Source organism: Bos indicus x Bos taurus, chromosome 13, assembly GCF_003369695.1.
Source record: "Bos indicus x Bos taurus breed Angus x Brahman F1 hybrid chromosome 13, Bos_hybrid_MaternalHap_v2.0, whole genome shotgun sequence".
NCBI lineage: Eukaryota > Metazoa > Chordata > Mammalia > Artiodactyla > Bovidae > Bos > Bos indicus x Bos taurus.
In genome coordinates, this window is record NC_040088.1 from 38,241,797 (window position 1) to 38,256,538 (window position 14,742).

The 14,742-nt window shown below is 56.4% G+C and overlaps 1 protein-coding gene across 1 annotated transcript in view; it reads left to right on the forward strand.

Annotated features, from left to right (window-relative positions):
* Window positions 1-14,598, forward strand: part of PFKP (phosphofructokinase, platelet) — a 53,059-nt gene extending 38,461 nt beyond the window's left edge. Inside the window, exons 14-22 of the mRNA XM_027559477.1 lie at window positions 121-191; window positions 1,730-1,817; window positions 2,303-2,455; window positions 8,538-8,702; window positions 9,687-9,748; window positions 9,992-10,103; window positions 11,577-11,676; window positions 14,107-14,209; window positions 14,285-14,598. Coding sequence (XP_027415278.1) covers window positions 121-191; window positions 1,730-1,817; window positions 2,303-2,455; window positions 8,538-8,702; window positions 9,687-9,748; window positions 9,992-10,103; window positions 11,577-11,676; window positions 14,107-14,209; window positions 14,285-14,432 — 1,002 coding nt within the window. The 3' untranslated portion in view covers window positions 14,433-14,598. The remainder of the gene's footprint in view (window positions 1-120; window positions 192-1,729; window positions 1,818-2,302; window positions 2,456-8,537; window positions 8,703-9,686; window positions 9,749-9,991; window positions 10,104-11,576; window positions 11,677-14,106; window positions 14,210-14,284) is intronic.
* Window positions 14,599-14,742: the final 144 nt, after the last annotated feature.

The window sequence follows — 14,742 nt, forward strand, 5'->3', positions numbered from 1 at the left end:
TTTGGCAAATCCTTAAAGACATGCCGCCTGTCAGAGGGGCAGACTCTGAGCTGTTTGTAAAGCCTTCTCCTTCCCTTTACTTGTTCACCTCAGCTGTTTCTCTATGTGTTTGCACCTTAGATAAAGGAAATTGGCTGGGGGGACGTTGGAGGCTGGACGGGCCAAGGCGGCTCCATCCTTGGGACAAAACGGTAATTCTCCCGTCTTGATCCTGACCTGCTCTCGGGGAGCAGGGTGCCACGTTGCAGGGAGAGGAACTGTGTGGCATTCATGTCCCGTCCGGGATCCGGGAGGGAAGGGATTGGCACTAGCTCGTGTCTGGGCCACACTCTGGGAGAGACCCAGGCCAGGTGTGGGGAGCGGTGAGATGCGGCCTCAAAGGGACACCAAGCGGAGGGCCTGGGAGGGCCTCCCTGCTGGTTCCTTGTTTCCTTCGTTGGAACAAGCCGGTGGTGGCAGAAAGCCCTCATCCCGTGTGGGGCAGTGCAGACGCAGGCACGTGGGCTGCAGTGACTGTGCCCTGTAGAGGAGCTAGATGTGGCTCAGCGTCCAGGGAGCCCAGCCACCAGGTCACCACCACCCAAGGGAGGACCCGAGGGGCTCCGCACAAAACTGCAGGTTTCTGAACCGTGGATGCTCCTGTTGCGGTTACAGCGGGGCCCGGATGTGTTTGCGCCGAGGCGCTGATTTAACACGAGGCTGTTTGCTCTCTCATCTCTGGGCGCAGCCATCACTGTGTGTCTCATGTTATATGGAAGGACAGTGTGGGTACCTGGGCTCAGAGGGGCGTTGGATTCCGCACGAGTGGTAGCCTGTTGTCCAAAGGAATCATCCCAGCTTCTGCCCTGCCCTGAAGCTGGGCACCCTGCCACCAGCGCTCCGCGGAGCTGACCTAGGTGTCCAGAGCTCTTGTGGTCCTGTCCCCCAGCACCCTTGGGGATGGTGGTGTGATGGCGGAGCTCCATGCAGGGGATAGTGCCCCCTGGCTGCCTCCTGGGCCTCTTCGACCAACTGTAACTCTGTTTCATGAGCCCCACCCTCCCGGAGGCTGCTCTGGGGGCGGCGGGGCTGGAGGGGTGGCTGGCAGCACCTTCTCACGATGCTTAGATGCATGCTAGTCGACTCCGCATGCACTCGTGTGTCCCGAACACCCAGCCCTACAACCTCTCTACAGCTTCCCCTAGGGAGCCCATCCCAATTGTGAAGCCTTGATGCCCAGGGGACACAGCGGAAAGGTTGGGGTGGGCGCTGGGTGGGCTCTCTCAACGGCTGAGTATCCTTTGCCTCCTCCACTTGCAGCCGTGTGTGGACAGAGGGTGAAATGGGTTAAGGTGAGCAGGTGTGTGTGGAGGTGACTTTGAGTGAGATTACTCCAGACGAGGTGTGTGTAGTCTGTACGTGACTCGAAAACCGGACATTTCCATCCAGACGATTACCGCTGTGAACGTGTGATAGCTTCCATGGTTCACCATGTCCCTAACCCAGGAGGTGGGATTTTCTGAGGTCCAGCTGTGAGGCAGCTGCAAAGTTTCTTTCCATTTCCTTTTGAAAAGACCCTCTTTTGAGACCTGACTCCTGGCTGTGCCCACCATGGGTGGCTCCCCAGCCATGCTGTCCCCCAGACACGTGGCCCGGGGCGCCTCCTGCCCCTGAGTGTCATGCCGCTTGGCCTCAGAGGGTGGGGCACAGAGGGGGCCCTGCCTGAGCTCGCCCCCTTGAACCTCCCCAGCACCCTCCCTGGGAAGTACCTGGAGGACATCGCGGCGCAGATGCGAACCCATGGCATCAGTGCGCTCTTGATCATCGGTGGATTCGAGGTATGTCTGCTCACCTGCTGGCCAGCGCTGCGCGTTTGAGAGGGGACCCTGTGTCAGCGCCTGTGAGCACCCTGCCGTCTGCTCCTTGTCGGGACCGGGGGCCGTGGTGCCACAGGCCCAGCTGCCACTGAGCACCGGCGATGCAGGACTTGGGGCCACTTGCGCCCCTGACCCCGTGGCTGGGCTGTCTGCTCAGTGAGTCCTCACATCTGCCGGGTCTGTGGCGGTGACCCTCTCTCGTGAGTTGGAAGCCCATTGGTTACTCAGAGAGGAGGGCAGTTATGGGGCCAGATTATTATATTTTAACTACAGATTGTTGGATTGTCCACCTTCATTTTTAATATCAGCCTCACGATGACCTTGACGTTTCCTTTAAAGAAAACGGGAGAACCTGAAACAGTCACTCGCTCTGGGCCGACGCCCAGATGGCAATGCATGGCCACCCACCACCCAACCACCCCCCCACCTCACACACTCACCCGCAGGCCTACCTGGGGCTGCTGGAGCTGTTGGCCGCCCGGCAGAAGCACGAGGAGTTCTGTGTCCCCATGGTCATGGTCCCCGCCACCGTCTCCAACAACGTGCCCGGCTCCGACTTCAGCATCGGGGCGGATACCGCCCTCAACACCATCACCGACGTGAGTGTGGGCAGCAGGGCAGGGGCTGCGGAACTAACCTGGGGCTCCGGCCCACTTTTATGTACCGTGTGCTCGAGACAGACTGGGCTGGGGGTCTGCTGAAAAGTTTTTCTTTTTTAAAATAAAGGGACTTTCCTGGCAGCCCAGTGGCTAAAACTCCACGCTCCCGAGGCAGTGGGTGCAGGTTTGATCCCTGATTGGGGGGAACTACAGTCCTGCATGCTGACACAGCCAAAAACGAGAAAAAAAAAAAAAAGCCTGACAATCTACAATTCGACCCCAAAGCTTTCCACCTCCGTTTCCCTTCACTGCAGCTGGGGTGACACCATCTGTAGTTCAGCTGGTTTTGGGTCACAGTGATGTGGATATTCAATTAAACCCACCCCTGTTTTCTGGCTAAATTTCCCCCAAGCCCATAACACGTTATTGTGTTATTGTGATGAAACCTGGGTCCAGGGGCCCGTGCTGTGGTGTGTGAAGGTAGAAGCTGGACTGAAGATTTTGTGAGTTCATTCCCTGACCTGGATCCTTTTAAACAATTGTCCTCCTCCTCCTGCTTGTGGACTGGGGATGATAAACCATGTGTGAAAGAATACTGATGGTACTTGAATGTTTTTTTATCCCCCCTAAAGTCCATACATGGAGAAGGCAGTGGCCACCCACTCCAGTACTCTTGCCTGGAGAATCCCATGGACGGAGGAGCCTGGTGGGCTGCAGTCCATGGGGTCGATAAGAGTCGGACACGACTGAGCGACTTCCCTTTCACTTTTCACTTTCCTGCATTGGAGAAGGAAATGGCAACCCACTCCAGTACTCTTGCCTGGAGAATCCCAGGGACAGAGGAGCCTGGTGGGCTGCCATCTATGGGGTCGCGCAGAGTCGGACACGACTGAAGCAACTTAGCAGCAGCAGCAGCAAAGTCCGTACAAAGCATAGAAATACATTTTAATTATCATAAATTTAAATCACACTTGGGAAATCACTTGGGTTTTTGAAGATCAGTGAGGATCAGAATGCATAACTCCTTTATTTTTTTTCAATTCAGTGTCTAGAATTTTCTGGTAAATTCTCACATTTTATTTTCCTTGGGAGACACAGGCCTCGTGGCTGTATTTCTAGCTTTTTTCCCTTAAACCAATGGGCATCAAATCTGTCTCCAGTGCCGGTAAATAAAAGAAAAGCTTTTAAAGTAGGATGTATGCGGTAAGCAGTGCTTGGTGCTGGTTCCTTGCTTTCCTGAACCTCTTCAACTTTCTGCAGTTTCTGTATTAAAAAGCCTCCGGCGTGGCCTTGGCTGGTGTCCGCGTGCTGGACCTCCTCACCCGCGCGCCCGCCCCTCGTGCCCCCGGGGATGCCGTCTGTGCTTCCGCTGCTGTGGGACTAACTCAGCCTCTGGCCGCTCGCTGCTCAAGGTCTGAGTTGAAAGGTCGTGTGTCATTACTGCTCCCGTGTAGTTGGGTCTGAGTCTGCTCTCGCCACGCTTGCAGTACAAGCAGCCGGAGTTCGTGTTCTGATTGTCGCCTAACGAGACCCCGGGGGTGGCAGGAACTCCGGGGGCGGTCGCCGGTGGGTCCTGACCAGGGTCGTGTGTGTCCCCTGTGGCCTTTCCCACTCTTAGCAGGACAGGGTGCTCCCACTCCTTAATCCCAGGCTCCTCTGCTACCAAGAATTACTTTTCCAAGTGACAGAGATTCCCTACATGTGGATTGTTGAAAATCTGAAAACCAGGACAGGTCTGGGGAAATTCCACATGGTCCATCCTGCTTCCCTTCAAGGGGTTTTGAGATTTATTACATGGCCCTTAACATGCAGGCTTTTCTTTACTGGAGCTTCTCGGAGCTGGGGTCACCATTGGTAACGGGCCAGAGCTGCCCCACAAATTGGGGATGCTGCTCTGCTGCTAAGTTCGTGCCCAGTGGTCAGGCGGTGGTTGGGATGACTCTGAGCTGGGCCTGCTCAGTGGGTCCTGGAGCTGGGGGACGGGAGACCGACTGGTTCCCCAGCTTGTGTGTGTCGAGCCGCAGTGCAATTGAGTCTCTCAAGAGGCCTGGGTTTGGTTGGCCCTTGGCTGGGCCGGGCACATTCAAGGGGGCGGCAGGCAGGACCGTGCTGGGGGAGGGCCCGAGGGTCATCATTCTCGAGCCTTCCCGGGAGGCAAGAGGCTCTTGGGCTTCCAGAGCCAGCTCAGCGTCTGTTCGTCTGTCCGGTCAGTTCAGGACAGGCCTCTGTGGCCTGGGATCTGGGGTCTGGATGCCGATGGTGGCAGTGCCACCTCCCGGCCTTGGGGACAGCCCCGGGTACCAGCTGCTCTCTTCCACTCAGAGGCCAGAGTGGTCTGGCGGTGACTTTGTCCCCAGTGGACATCTGCGACGTTGGGGGACACCCTTGCCGTCAGAACTGGGTGGCCGGGGTGGGGAGGTGGGGCATGGTGTCTGGTGAGTATCGGCCTGGATGCTGCTGACCGCGTGATGTCAGGATGACCCCGCAGCCCGGGGTCTTCAGCTGGAATATCCCAGGGGGCCGAGGGGGTGAACCCCGAGGTGCCTAGTGTCGTCAGGTGGCACATCCTCTGGACACTTAACCCCTTGTCCTCACGTCCCCTCCTCATCAGTCTGTGTGCTGAGCTTACGGATGTGTTCCTGGAAACAGATCCCTGGGGACTTACTCCATCACAAGGTCCCGGGGTTCCGGGGAGGCACTGGCTCTCAGGGCTCGGGTTCAGAGTCTGAAGCCAAAGTGGGGGCTGCGTCTTCTCCTCTGGGCCGCACGGTGGTCCCCTTCAGAGCTGCAGCTGATGTGAGCTTGGTGCTGCCCAGGCGGCTGGCTCGCTCAGCATTGCCCCCAGGGCCCCGGGCTCGTGTCCTGGGCAGGGTTCTCCTGGCTCTGAGTGTCCGTCTCATTTTCCAGAGATCAGAGGAAAAGCAGGGAGTGATGAGGGTCAGAGGGAGGGTGGGAAGAATGTACAGGTGTAGAACTGCCATCAGATTTCAAGGTGCTGGTGCCCCGCCCGCCCCCTATGCTGGGTGACCCCACCTAGAGCGTCCTGGGGGGTGCAGACAGTCTGGGAGCCCATCTAAGCACGGCGCTCATGACCCCTCCATCCAGCAGGCATTCAGGCAGCCCCACGGTGGCCCTGAGTTGCACTGGGGCTGGGGAGGTTCCCCTTGGGGATCTGGGCTGGACTGGGTGGGGTGGTGATTGAGGACGGTGGTGGGGCATGGGGCAGGTGAGCAACCCCCTGATCTTCCTCACGGCCGCTCCCTGGACTCACCCAGCGTGGGCTCACCGTCCACACATCCTAGGGCCGTAGCCCCCAGAACCCAGCCTGTCTGGGAGTCTGGGGACGGAAGAGGCAGGGCTGGCAGAGAGCCATGCTCTCCGGAAAGCCCGGGTCGTCCTGCCGGGAATTTCCCCGCACAAGGCATTGGAAGTGGCTTCAAGCGTGAGGACTAAAGACGGGACAGAGGCCGGGTCCTGCGAGCGTCTGGCCATGGGGCGCTGTGGCCTCAGGGCAGGTGGTGGACCGGGACACTAACAACCTACTTGCACTAACGTGGAGGCGGGAGATCTGGTCCCCGGTCGTGTGCTTGAGAGCAGCCCGCTTTTCTGACATCAGAGCCCAGTGGTTTCCTGGGGATCCCGAACCCTCCAGGGCTCTCTGTGAGGGTCACACGGCCTGGGCAGAGGGGGCTCCACGGGCGTCTGCCTCCCCAGCCATCCGGCACTACCTCTCTGAGGGGTCCCAGCAGCCTGGCCCCTAAGGTCCCGCCAAATGGCCGCCCGCATCTCCTCCTGAAGATGCCAGAAAGGCCTGGCTGCTCGTCCACCACTAACCTCGCGCCGCCTTGGCCCTGCTCTGCTGCCCACCTGCCCAGGCCTGTGTGCTCTGGGCCTGCACCCCGAGTCCCAGTGCTGGTCTTCCCCTTGCACCCCGAGTCCCAGTGCTGGTCTCCCCTGCACCCTGAGTCCCCCTGCTGGTCTCCCCTGCACCCTGAGTCCCCCCTGCTGGTCTCCTCCTGCACCCCAGGTCCCCCACTTCTGGTCTCCCCTGCACCCCAGGTCCCCCACTTCTGGTCTCCCCTGCACCCCAGGTCCCCCACTTCTGGTCTCCCCTGCACCCCGAGTCCCCCCTGCTGGTCTCCCCCGCACCTTGAGTCCCCCCGCTGGTCTCCTCCTGCACCCCAAGTCCCAGTGCTGGTCTCCCCTTGCACCCTGAGCCCCCCTGCTGTTCTCCCCTGCACCCCGAATCCCCACTGCTGGTCTTCCTCTATACCCCAAGTTCCCCTGCTGGTCTCCCCTGCACTCCAGGTCCCCACTACTGGTCTCCCCCTTGCACCCCGAGCCCCCCACTGCTGTACTCCCCCTATACCCCGAGCCCCCCTGCTGGTCTCCCCTGCACCCTGAGCCCCCCCAGGTCTCTCCCCTGCAGCTTCCTCCCCATTGGCCATTATGGATGTGGGTTCCCTGCTGACCCGCCCCCGCTTCGCTCAGGCTTTCCGGAGCTTGCTGGAGCTGTCGAAGAAACGCGACAGCCACCCCGAGTTTTGCATCCCTGTTTGTATGGTGCCCGCCACCATTAGCAACAACGTCCCAGGCACAGACCTGAGCATAGGCTGTGACACGGGCCTGAACGTGATTGTGGAGGTAAGATCTTCTCATTTGCTCAAGGAGATGGCCCGTCAGGGGTCCCGCAGGGTCTGTCTTTTCCACTCAAGGAGAATCGGAACGGGGACCTGCTGGATCTTTCAGGGCGAAGGAGCCCTGCTTCTCATCAGCTCGGGTTAGCACAGTTTCCGCCCAGCCTATCTTGGGGAGCCCACCTGTGCCGACTCTCAGTGGGCTGTTCCCTTGGGGGCCCTGGGTGAGCCTGCTCCTGCCTACCAGGACAAAAGCCCCGAGGTGCCCCCAGGTGACCAGTGGCAGTATGGTGTTGGAGGAGACAGGACGCAGAGCAAGGGGGTGGGCAGAGGGACGCAGTGCTGGGCGTATGAGAGTCCAGTGCAGCCAGGGTCACAGGGAGGCGGGGAGGAGATGCCCTTCCTTGGGGGCTTCACCCACAGTCCCTCCCAGCCCCATCCAAGTGGGGCCCCAGCAGGCCGGTGTCACCCAGGCTCCGAGGGACCAGCGTTTCCAAGCCCTGACCACCTGGCGTCCATCGGCACTGACCCTCACCCATCGGCACCCTGCTTGCCTGGACTGTGCTGTGGGCAGTGGGACCCGTGTCCTCCCCAAGTGGGGACCCCCAGAGGTGCAGAGCCCCCTGTGCTGGAAGGTTCCCGTCTCAGCTGGGCAGAGCCCTGGTAAACGGCAGTTGAGCACAGGTTCTGAGCTGATGGTTAGATAGGAAGGCTGTAACCAGGACCTCTGCCGTCGAGGCCAACAGGCACGTCTGGGTAGGGCTGAGACTTGGGTGCTTGGGCCTCATAGGAGAGGGGCTTTGCCGGCTGGTGATGATAGCTGCTGTTCTGGGTCAGGAGGGGAGCCCATGAGACCTGCAGCCGAGGGGCCCTGTGCATCCCCCATCCTGAATTCCTGAGACAGAGGCCAGGCAGGCAGGTTTTAGTGCTCAAACGCCACGTGAAGGACCCGTGGACACCATGGCCCTGTGGGTCTCCCCACCCGGCTGGGCATCCCCAGGCCTGAGCACCAGGAGGATGAGACGGGCGTGTTGACGTGGTTTCTTTTCCTGTCTGGGCTCCTGGAGAACGCGGAGCTGCCCGGCCGCTGAAGTGCACCCTGAGTTTGGATGAGATCAGTCCGTTTTGGGGGACGGTGGTGATCCATCACAGATGCTGGAGGGGTCATCAGGGGTGATGGAATGGGACCCGTCTGGTGATCACGTGCTTGTTCACATTTAAACCAAAGTCTTGGAGCGAAGGTCTCCCCGCTGGTGGTGGTACACTTTGGTGCACAAAGCCTTCTTCCCCCAGCGTGTCCCCGGAGTGTTTCAGGAGAGAACAGAGCAGGGACATGCCTGCTGACGAGCCCTAAGAGGCCAGGGCCCAGGGCCCAGCGCACCGCCCAAGGTCAGGGCCGGCCGCAGGGTGGTGTCCGCATCTCCTGACCGTGTCTCCTCGTGCAGACATGTGACCGCATCAAGCAGTCAGCCAGCGGGACCAAGCGGCGCGTGTTCATCATTGAGACCATGGGGGGCTTCTGTGGCTACCTGGCCAACATGGGAGGACTGGCGGCTGGCGCAGACGCTGCCTACATCTTCGAGGAGCCCTTCGACATCCGGGACCTGCAGGTGCGTGGACGCAGGGACCCAGGGGTCACTGACCGACAGGTCCAGGGTCTCAGGAACCACTCCCATCCCCCGCCAGATCACAAACACGAGTGAGGCACTAGAGCTCCATGTGCAAGGACAGGCCGACCCCTGGAACAGGTTCCGGGGCACCTGCTGCTCGTACCCCGAGCTTGTAACTGTGTCTCTTACACACTCACCTGGGAAGCAGTTAATGCCCTCCCTGGAGGCCCTACACTTGCAGGGACACGGATGTGCTAGGCGCCTGGGGCCTTGCTGGGTCATGGCCACCACGTCCAGGCCTCGGGTGCGCAGGCGGCCAGAGCTTGGGGTCCCTGTGGGTCTGAGCCGGGGGACTGCAGCAGTGGAGGACAGACCCCCGCCTGCGGGAGCCCCTGGTCCCCTGTGGCCAGGACATGGGGAGGACGACACGGGGAAGGCTGCCCAGTGCCCCCGGGGAGGCTTGCCCCAGCCAGGACGCAGCCCAGGGGAGCGTCGCCCCCAAAATCAGGACTGGAAACTCACAGTCCACCTGCTCTTCTGCAGCCGGCTTCCTCTGGAACCTGTGCTCTTGTGTCCTTGCTGGAATTCTCCTGCCTGAACGTGCCTGTTAGGCAGGGTCAGGAGTCTCTGTGTAAAGCCAGGTGACAGCCGTGTTCCTCTGAGACAGCAGGCACGGGCACTGGCAGAGCAGCCTGGGGAGCAGCCTTAGCGAGCACACAGAGCACACAGTGACGTGTCCACGGGCGGCTCACCTCTCAGGCATCGCCTGCGGACACTGAGCGGTGCACTGACGCCATGACCCCCCCGCCCTGCCCCGGCTATGGTCTCCATGTGCTGCTGTCCCCAGTGGGTGTCACTAGCCGACACACCACTGTCCACTGTCCCCTCTGCCACGAGGTCAGCTCACAGCAGCCACACCGGCCACACTTGGGGCAGTGCCCGGCACACAGCAGGCGCCTAATCACAGTGTCCTGACTTTCCTAGTCCAACGTGGAGCACCTGACGGAGAAGATGAAGACCAGCATCCAGAGGGGGCTGGTGCTCAGGTAACAGCCCATGGTCCCCAAGCGCGGCTGCTCCTCCTCCGCGTGGTCTCGCTCTGCTCCGTGTTCAGACCAGCGGGCGTTTAAATGACTCAAGGGCCATTTTTAGAAATCCAATTTTGCTTGGTCATCAGTTTCCATTTTTAAGATTCGTTCAGTGGTTTCTGTCACGATGCCGCCGCGGTGATAAGGAGCGAGGGTGGCATGGTTGCAGGGGCAGGACGACCCTGGGCTTGTGTGTTGCAGGAACGAGAGCTGCAGCGAGAACTACACCACCGACTTCATCTACCAGCTCTACTCCGAGGAGGGCAAGGGCGTGTTCGACTGCAGGAAGAATGTGCTGGGCCACATGCAGCAGGTGGGCCGCGGGCGGGGCATGGCCTCATGCCTTATCTCACGTAGATGGCCTGTGTTAGCCGTTTTGCAAAAAGGAAGTGTATTTCTAAGTCAGTTCCACAGTGATTAGAATCAGCATCTGAACTATGTATGTTGTCACACCAGCTATCATCAGCCTCAGGAACACTTTCTGTTCTGACAGTTGAGCGGATAGGCTTTGTCAGAAAACCGTCCACTTCCATATACATTGTGACACCAGTTAAGTGGAAAGACGCGTTCAAATTAAGTACTTGATTCAGTGAATTCAGTCGCTCAGTCATGTCTGACTCTTTGCCACCCCATGGACTGCAGCATGCCAGGCCTCCCTGTCCATCACCACCTTCTGGAGCTTACTCAAACTCATGTCCATTGAGTCGGTGATGCCATCCAACTATCTCATCCTCTGTTGTCCCCTTCTCCTCCTGCCTTCAATCTTTCCCAGTATCAGGGTCTTTTCTAATGAGTTGGTTCTTCGCATCAGGTGGCCAAAGTATTGGAGCTTCAGCTTCAGCATCAGTCCTTCCAATGAACATTCAGGACTGATTTCCTTTAGGATGGACTGGTTGGAGCTCCTTGCAGTACAAGGGACTCTCAAGAGTCTTCTCCAACACCACAATTCAAAAGCATCAAATCTTCGGCGCTCAGCTTCCTTTAGAGTTTAACTCTCACATCCATACATGACAACTGGAAAAACCATAGCTTTGACTAAGATGGACCTTTGTTGGCAAAGTGATGTCTCTGCTTTTTAATACGTTGTCTAGGTTGGTCATAACTTTTCTTCAGTATCTTTGATTCAGTATCAGGCCTTCATATCCATTTAAACTGGAGTGTCAGACAGATGACAGTTCTTTGAGATCTGCGTGGAATGAGAGCAATTTGACAGAATCTTGGGGTATGCATGTCAGTGCACCCCAGACAGGGCAAGCAGTTGGAGTGGAGTCGTGGGACCTGGTCCCCTGACAGCAGGCCCTCCCATCACCACGTCTCAGTCCTTGTCTCAGGAGCTTGTAGTTCAGGGTCCACAAACTCAGTGACTGCCCTGAAGTTACACGATGGCATATGTGGTAGGCGTGTGTAGGTCTTTCTGAAAGCGAGCCCACAGAGTGGACCAGCCTCTTAAGAGAACTGTGACCCTTCCCCACGGCCTCCCCAAAACAAGTTGAAGGAGTCCTGACGAAGATGCTGACGTAAGGACGATGCTCAGGGTCTGGTTGATTAAAAGCCGCCTCCTCGGGAAGCAGCGACACCTGACCGGGGGTTTTGGCTGCAGGAGTGACAGGCTTTCTTGGGGTTTGTTTGTTCCCAGTCACGTACAAGGAGATAGAAACAGACCCCCACATTTCTTAGAAATAGGACGTGAATTTTGTTAGTCATTATAACTTCTGTTCCATTTTAAAAGCTAACAGTCAGGAAGGTGCTGGTGTCTAACTCTCATGTTAACTCTGACCAACCACAGGGTGGGGCGCCTTCTCCGTTCGACAGAAACTTTGGAACCAAAATTTCCGCCAGAGCCATGCAGTGGATCAGCTCGAAGCTGAGGGAGTCCGTGGGGAAAGGTACCAATCGGTGGCAGGCGGCGTGGGTTGGGAGGGCCGTGCTCTGTGCAGGCACGTTTCTGCCCCATGTCCGTCTGGCTTTGGGCTGCATGTGACTTCTGCAGCTACTGTCTGTGACTTAGGTTATAACTAGGAATAAATGTACTTAAGGAAACAGAACACTAATTACTGCAGGAGGCACTCCGCTCATGTAGGAAGAAACTGCCCGCTCTGAGGGCCCCGGAGCCGCCGTGACCTTCCCTGTTTCTCTGCTGTGCTGACGCCGAGTTGGCTTTTACCTAAGACACTTGGCACCTTCCATTATTCCTTTATGGCCTCTTTTTTGGGAAGACAGCAAGGGATGGGGAGGCACCTGGACGGCTTCCTCCCTGGCGGGTTTTCCCTCCAACTCTGAGCCCCTCCCCAGGGCAGCAGCCCTGCGATCCTTCCTTCAGGGTCTGACTTTGCAGGATTAAACCTTCAAAGGCTCTGGTTTTGTGGTTTACATGAGGGGAGCTGGTCTCTGCTATGGCCTGGAACCCACCTGGCCCTGAGCAAGTGGTTCCGGGGTCACAGCCACTGCCCAGGCCCAGCGAGGCCAGTTCCCCAGATCAGCCTCGCCCACCACACGCTCACTGGTGGGACCCCGCCCTCCCTGGGACTCACCCATCCATGTCACCTCTGAGCTGTTGCTGTGATGGTGGGTATCCGGTCCCCCTGTGGCTGCTGGAGGCTGACCCTCCAGGTCAGCAGGGAGACGGCCAGGCCCCTCCTGCTGGTCCAGCACTCATTTATTCTGTTACTGCTTCATGTTATCTGATTGTTTGGGCTGTGTTATTTCCTAGAATTTAAAAACATTTTAAGAATTTTTGATATTGTATGTTAGAGAAGGTCCAGGTTTTATATTCTGTAAGTCACAGGCTGCAGACATGTATCTCCCATTTGGCAAACCCAGTCGTTTTCTGTTAGGGTTATTTTTTAATGAAGAACTCAATTTAGTAATGTAGTCAGTTTTTTTAACTTTGTCCTTGAAGATTAGAAATTTTTGTTACTAAAAATTCACCTTTTACATTTGGTTTTTAGCCCATTTGAACTGGTATTAACATTTAAGGTCTAATGTCTAATTTTTTTCCATGTGAATAATTACTTGGGTGCTAGCCACTGAAAAATCCATTCCCCTCAATCTGCAGTACAGTTAATCTCCATCCAAGAACAGGAAGCCAGAAACTTAAGGGACTGTTTCTGGATTGTTCGGTTCTTTTTTTGGCAGTTAGCAATCTTGCCAGTGAACAATTACTGTTATCAGGTAGTCCTACCTGGGCTTTCTTCATTTCAGCTATTCCTGACTCTTTGTGTCCATCAGTTCTGTTGGATTTTTGGAGGTGGGGATTACATGTAAATAACAAATTACACAAATAACAAATAATTGGAATAAGAATTGATATTTTTAAAATATTTATCTTCTAATCCATGAACAATTTAATCTCCATATATTTAGACTGTTTGTTACTACAGCATTGTTTTCCATAAAGCTACTGACTATAAGTTTATTCCTGACTTAGTGATTTTAAAAATATATTACTGTGAAGGGTATTACAATTTCTTACTGCTGGTGTACAGAAATACAACTTATTTTTATACACTGATGTAAATTGTAGTAATCGTGTAAATGCATCTTTTCTTGGTTTTCTCACAGCATCTGCATGGATGTGTCTTTTCTTGGTTTTCTTACACACAGCATCTGCATGCAGATCTTTTTTTTTCCTTGACTTTTTGTGGATGAGTTTCCTCCAGAGAAACCCCAACAGACGTAGTGACAGAACTCCTGTCTTGTCTCCTGGATAATACAGGGAACACATCAGTGCTTCATGACTCAGAATTCTCACTAATATTTAAGCGAAGTCTTTCTGCACCTTATTTGTTGACGGTCTTTGGTGGATACTGTATGCTCTGATGTTTGCTAAGAATTGTTTCAGTCATGAAGGTTAGGACACACTTGTATTGAATGAGATGGATGGTCCCTTGAATTTTCTTTAGCTGACTTGCTCATGTTACATTCACCTTGCCTCTCCTGGGTATACCCGCGACGCCCCTAGGCTGCATCCCCTCTGTTCCCCTCTGTGTAGAGGGTAGGCTTGGTCTAGCATCCAGGAGGCCTGGGGGTTCCCTGGGGAGAGCATTTCTAAGAGTCCTGATTTGGGATGTTTGATAAACCTCTGCCTGTGTCCCGGCTGCGCTTCTGCTGTAGGGAGAGCTGACGGCTACATGTCTTCCACGTTTACAGACCTGCTTTTGTTTGAATCTCAAGTTTGGCATGAAAATACACAATTTACCCTCTTCTCTGCAGTGCCTACAGCTCTCCGTGCCTCTTGCTCTCCAGACCTTGGTAATTTGTGCCAATATCTAGACCTCACCTCTCATTTTCTGACATCATCTTTCTACCTTTCATAGGAAAAAAATTTTTAAGTGAGGACTCTGTGTGTGTGCTGGGAATCAGCAAGAGAACACTGCTGTTCCAGCCCGTGGCGGAGCTGAAGAAGGAGACAGACTTCGAGTAAGCGCCTGAGGTCAGGGGCGGGGGAGGCCCCCTGGGTGAGCCCCACCCCGCTCAGCCTGGTCCCCCCCGCAGGCACCGGATCCCCAAGGAGCAGTGGTGGTTGAAGCTGCGGCCCCTCATGAAGATCCTGGCCAAGTACAAGGTCAGCTTCGAGGTGTCGGATGCCAGCCAGCTGGAGCCTGTGCAGCCCCGTGGCCCCGAGGAGCCGGCTGCCATCTAGCGGCCGCCCGCCTGCTGTCATGGTCCAGTTATTTATGAGCACTTTACGCGAGCATCGTCCACGTGAAGCCTGACCCCAGGCCCTGGTGCACGGGCCGCCTGTGCTGTCCTGTCTCCTGCTTCACAACCTGCGGGTCCCGCAGAATTAAACGTTTGCTACAACCCCAGCCACTGTGCTGTCTTTATTTTACGTGAGATTTGAAGACCTCGGGGTGTGCGGGTGGCGGTCAGGGTTCTGTTGGCAGAAACAGGTGTTTTCTAGGGAATCGGGGCTGGCCACAGGCAAGGGCAGAGTCACTGGAGGAAAAAGG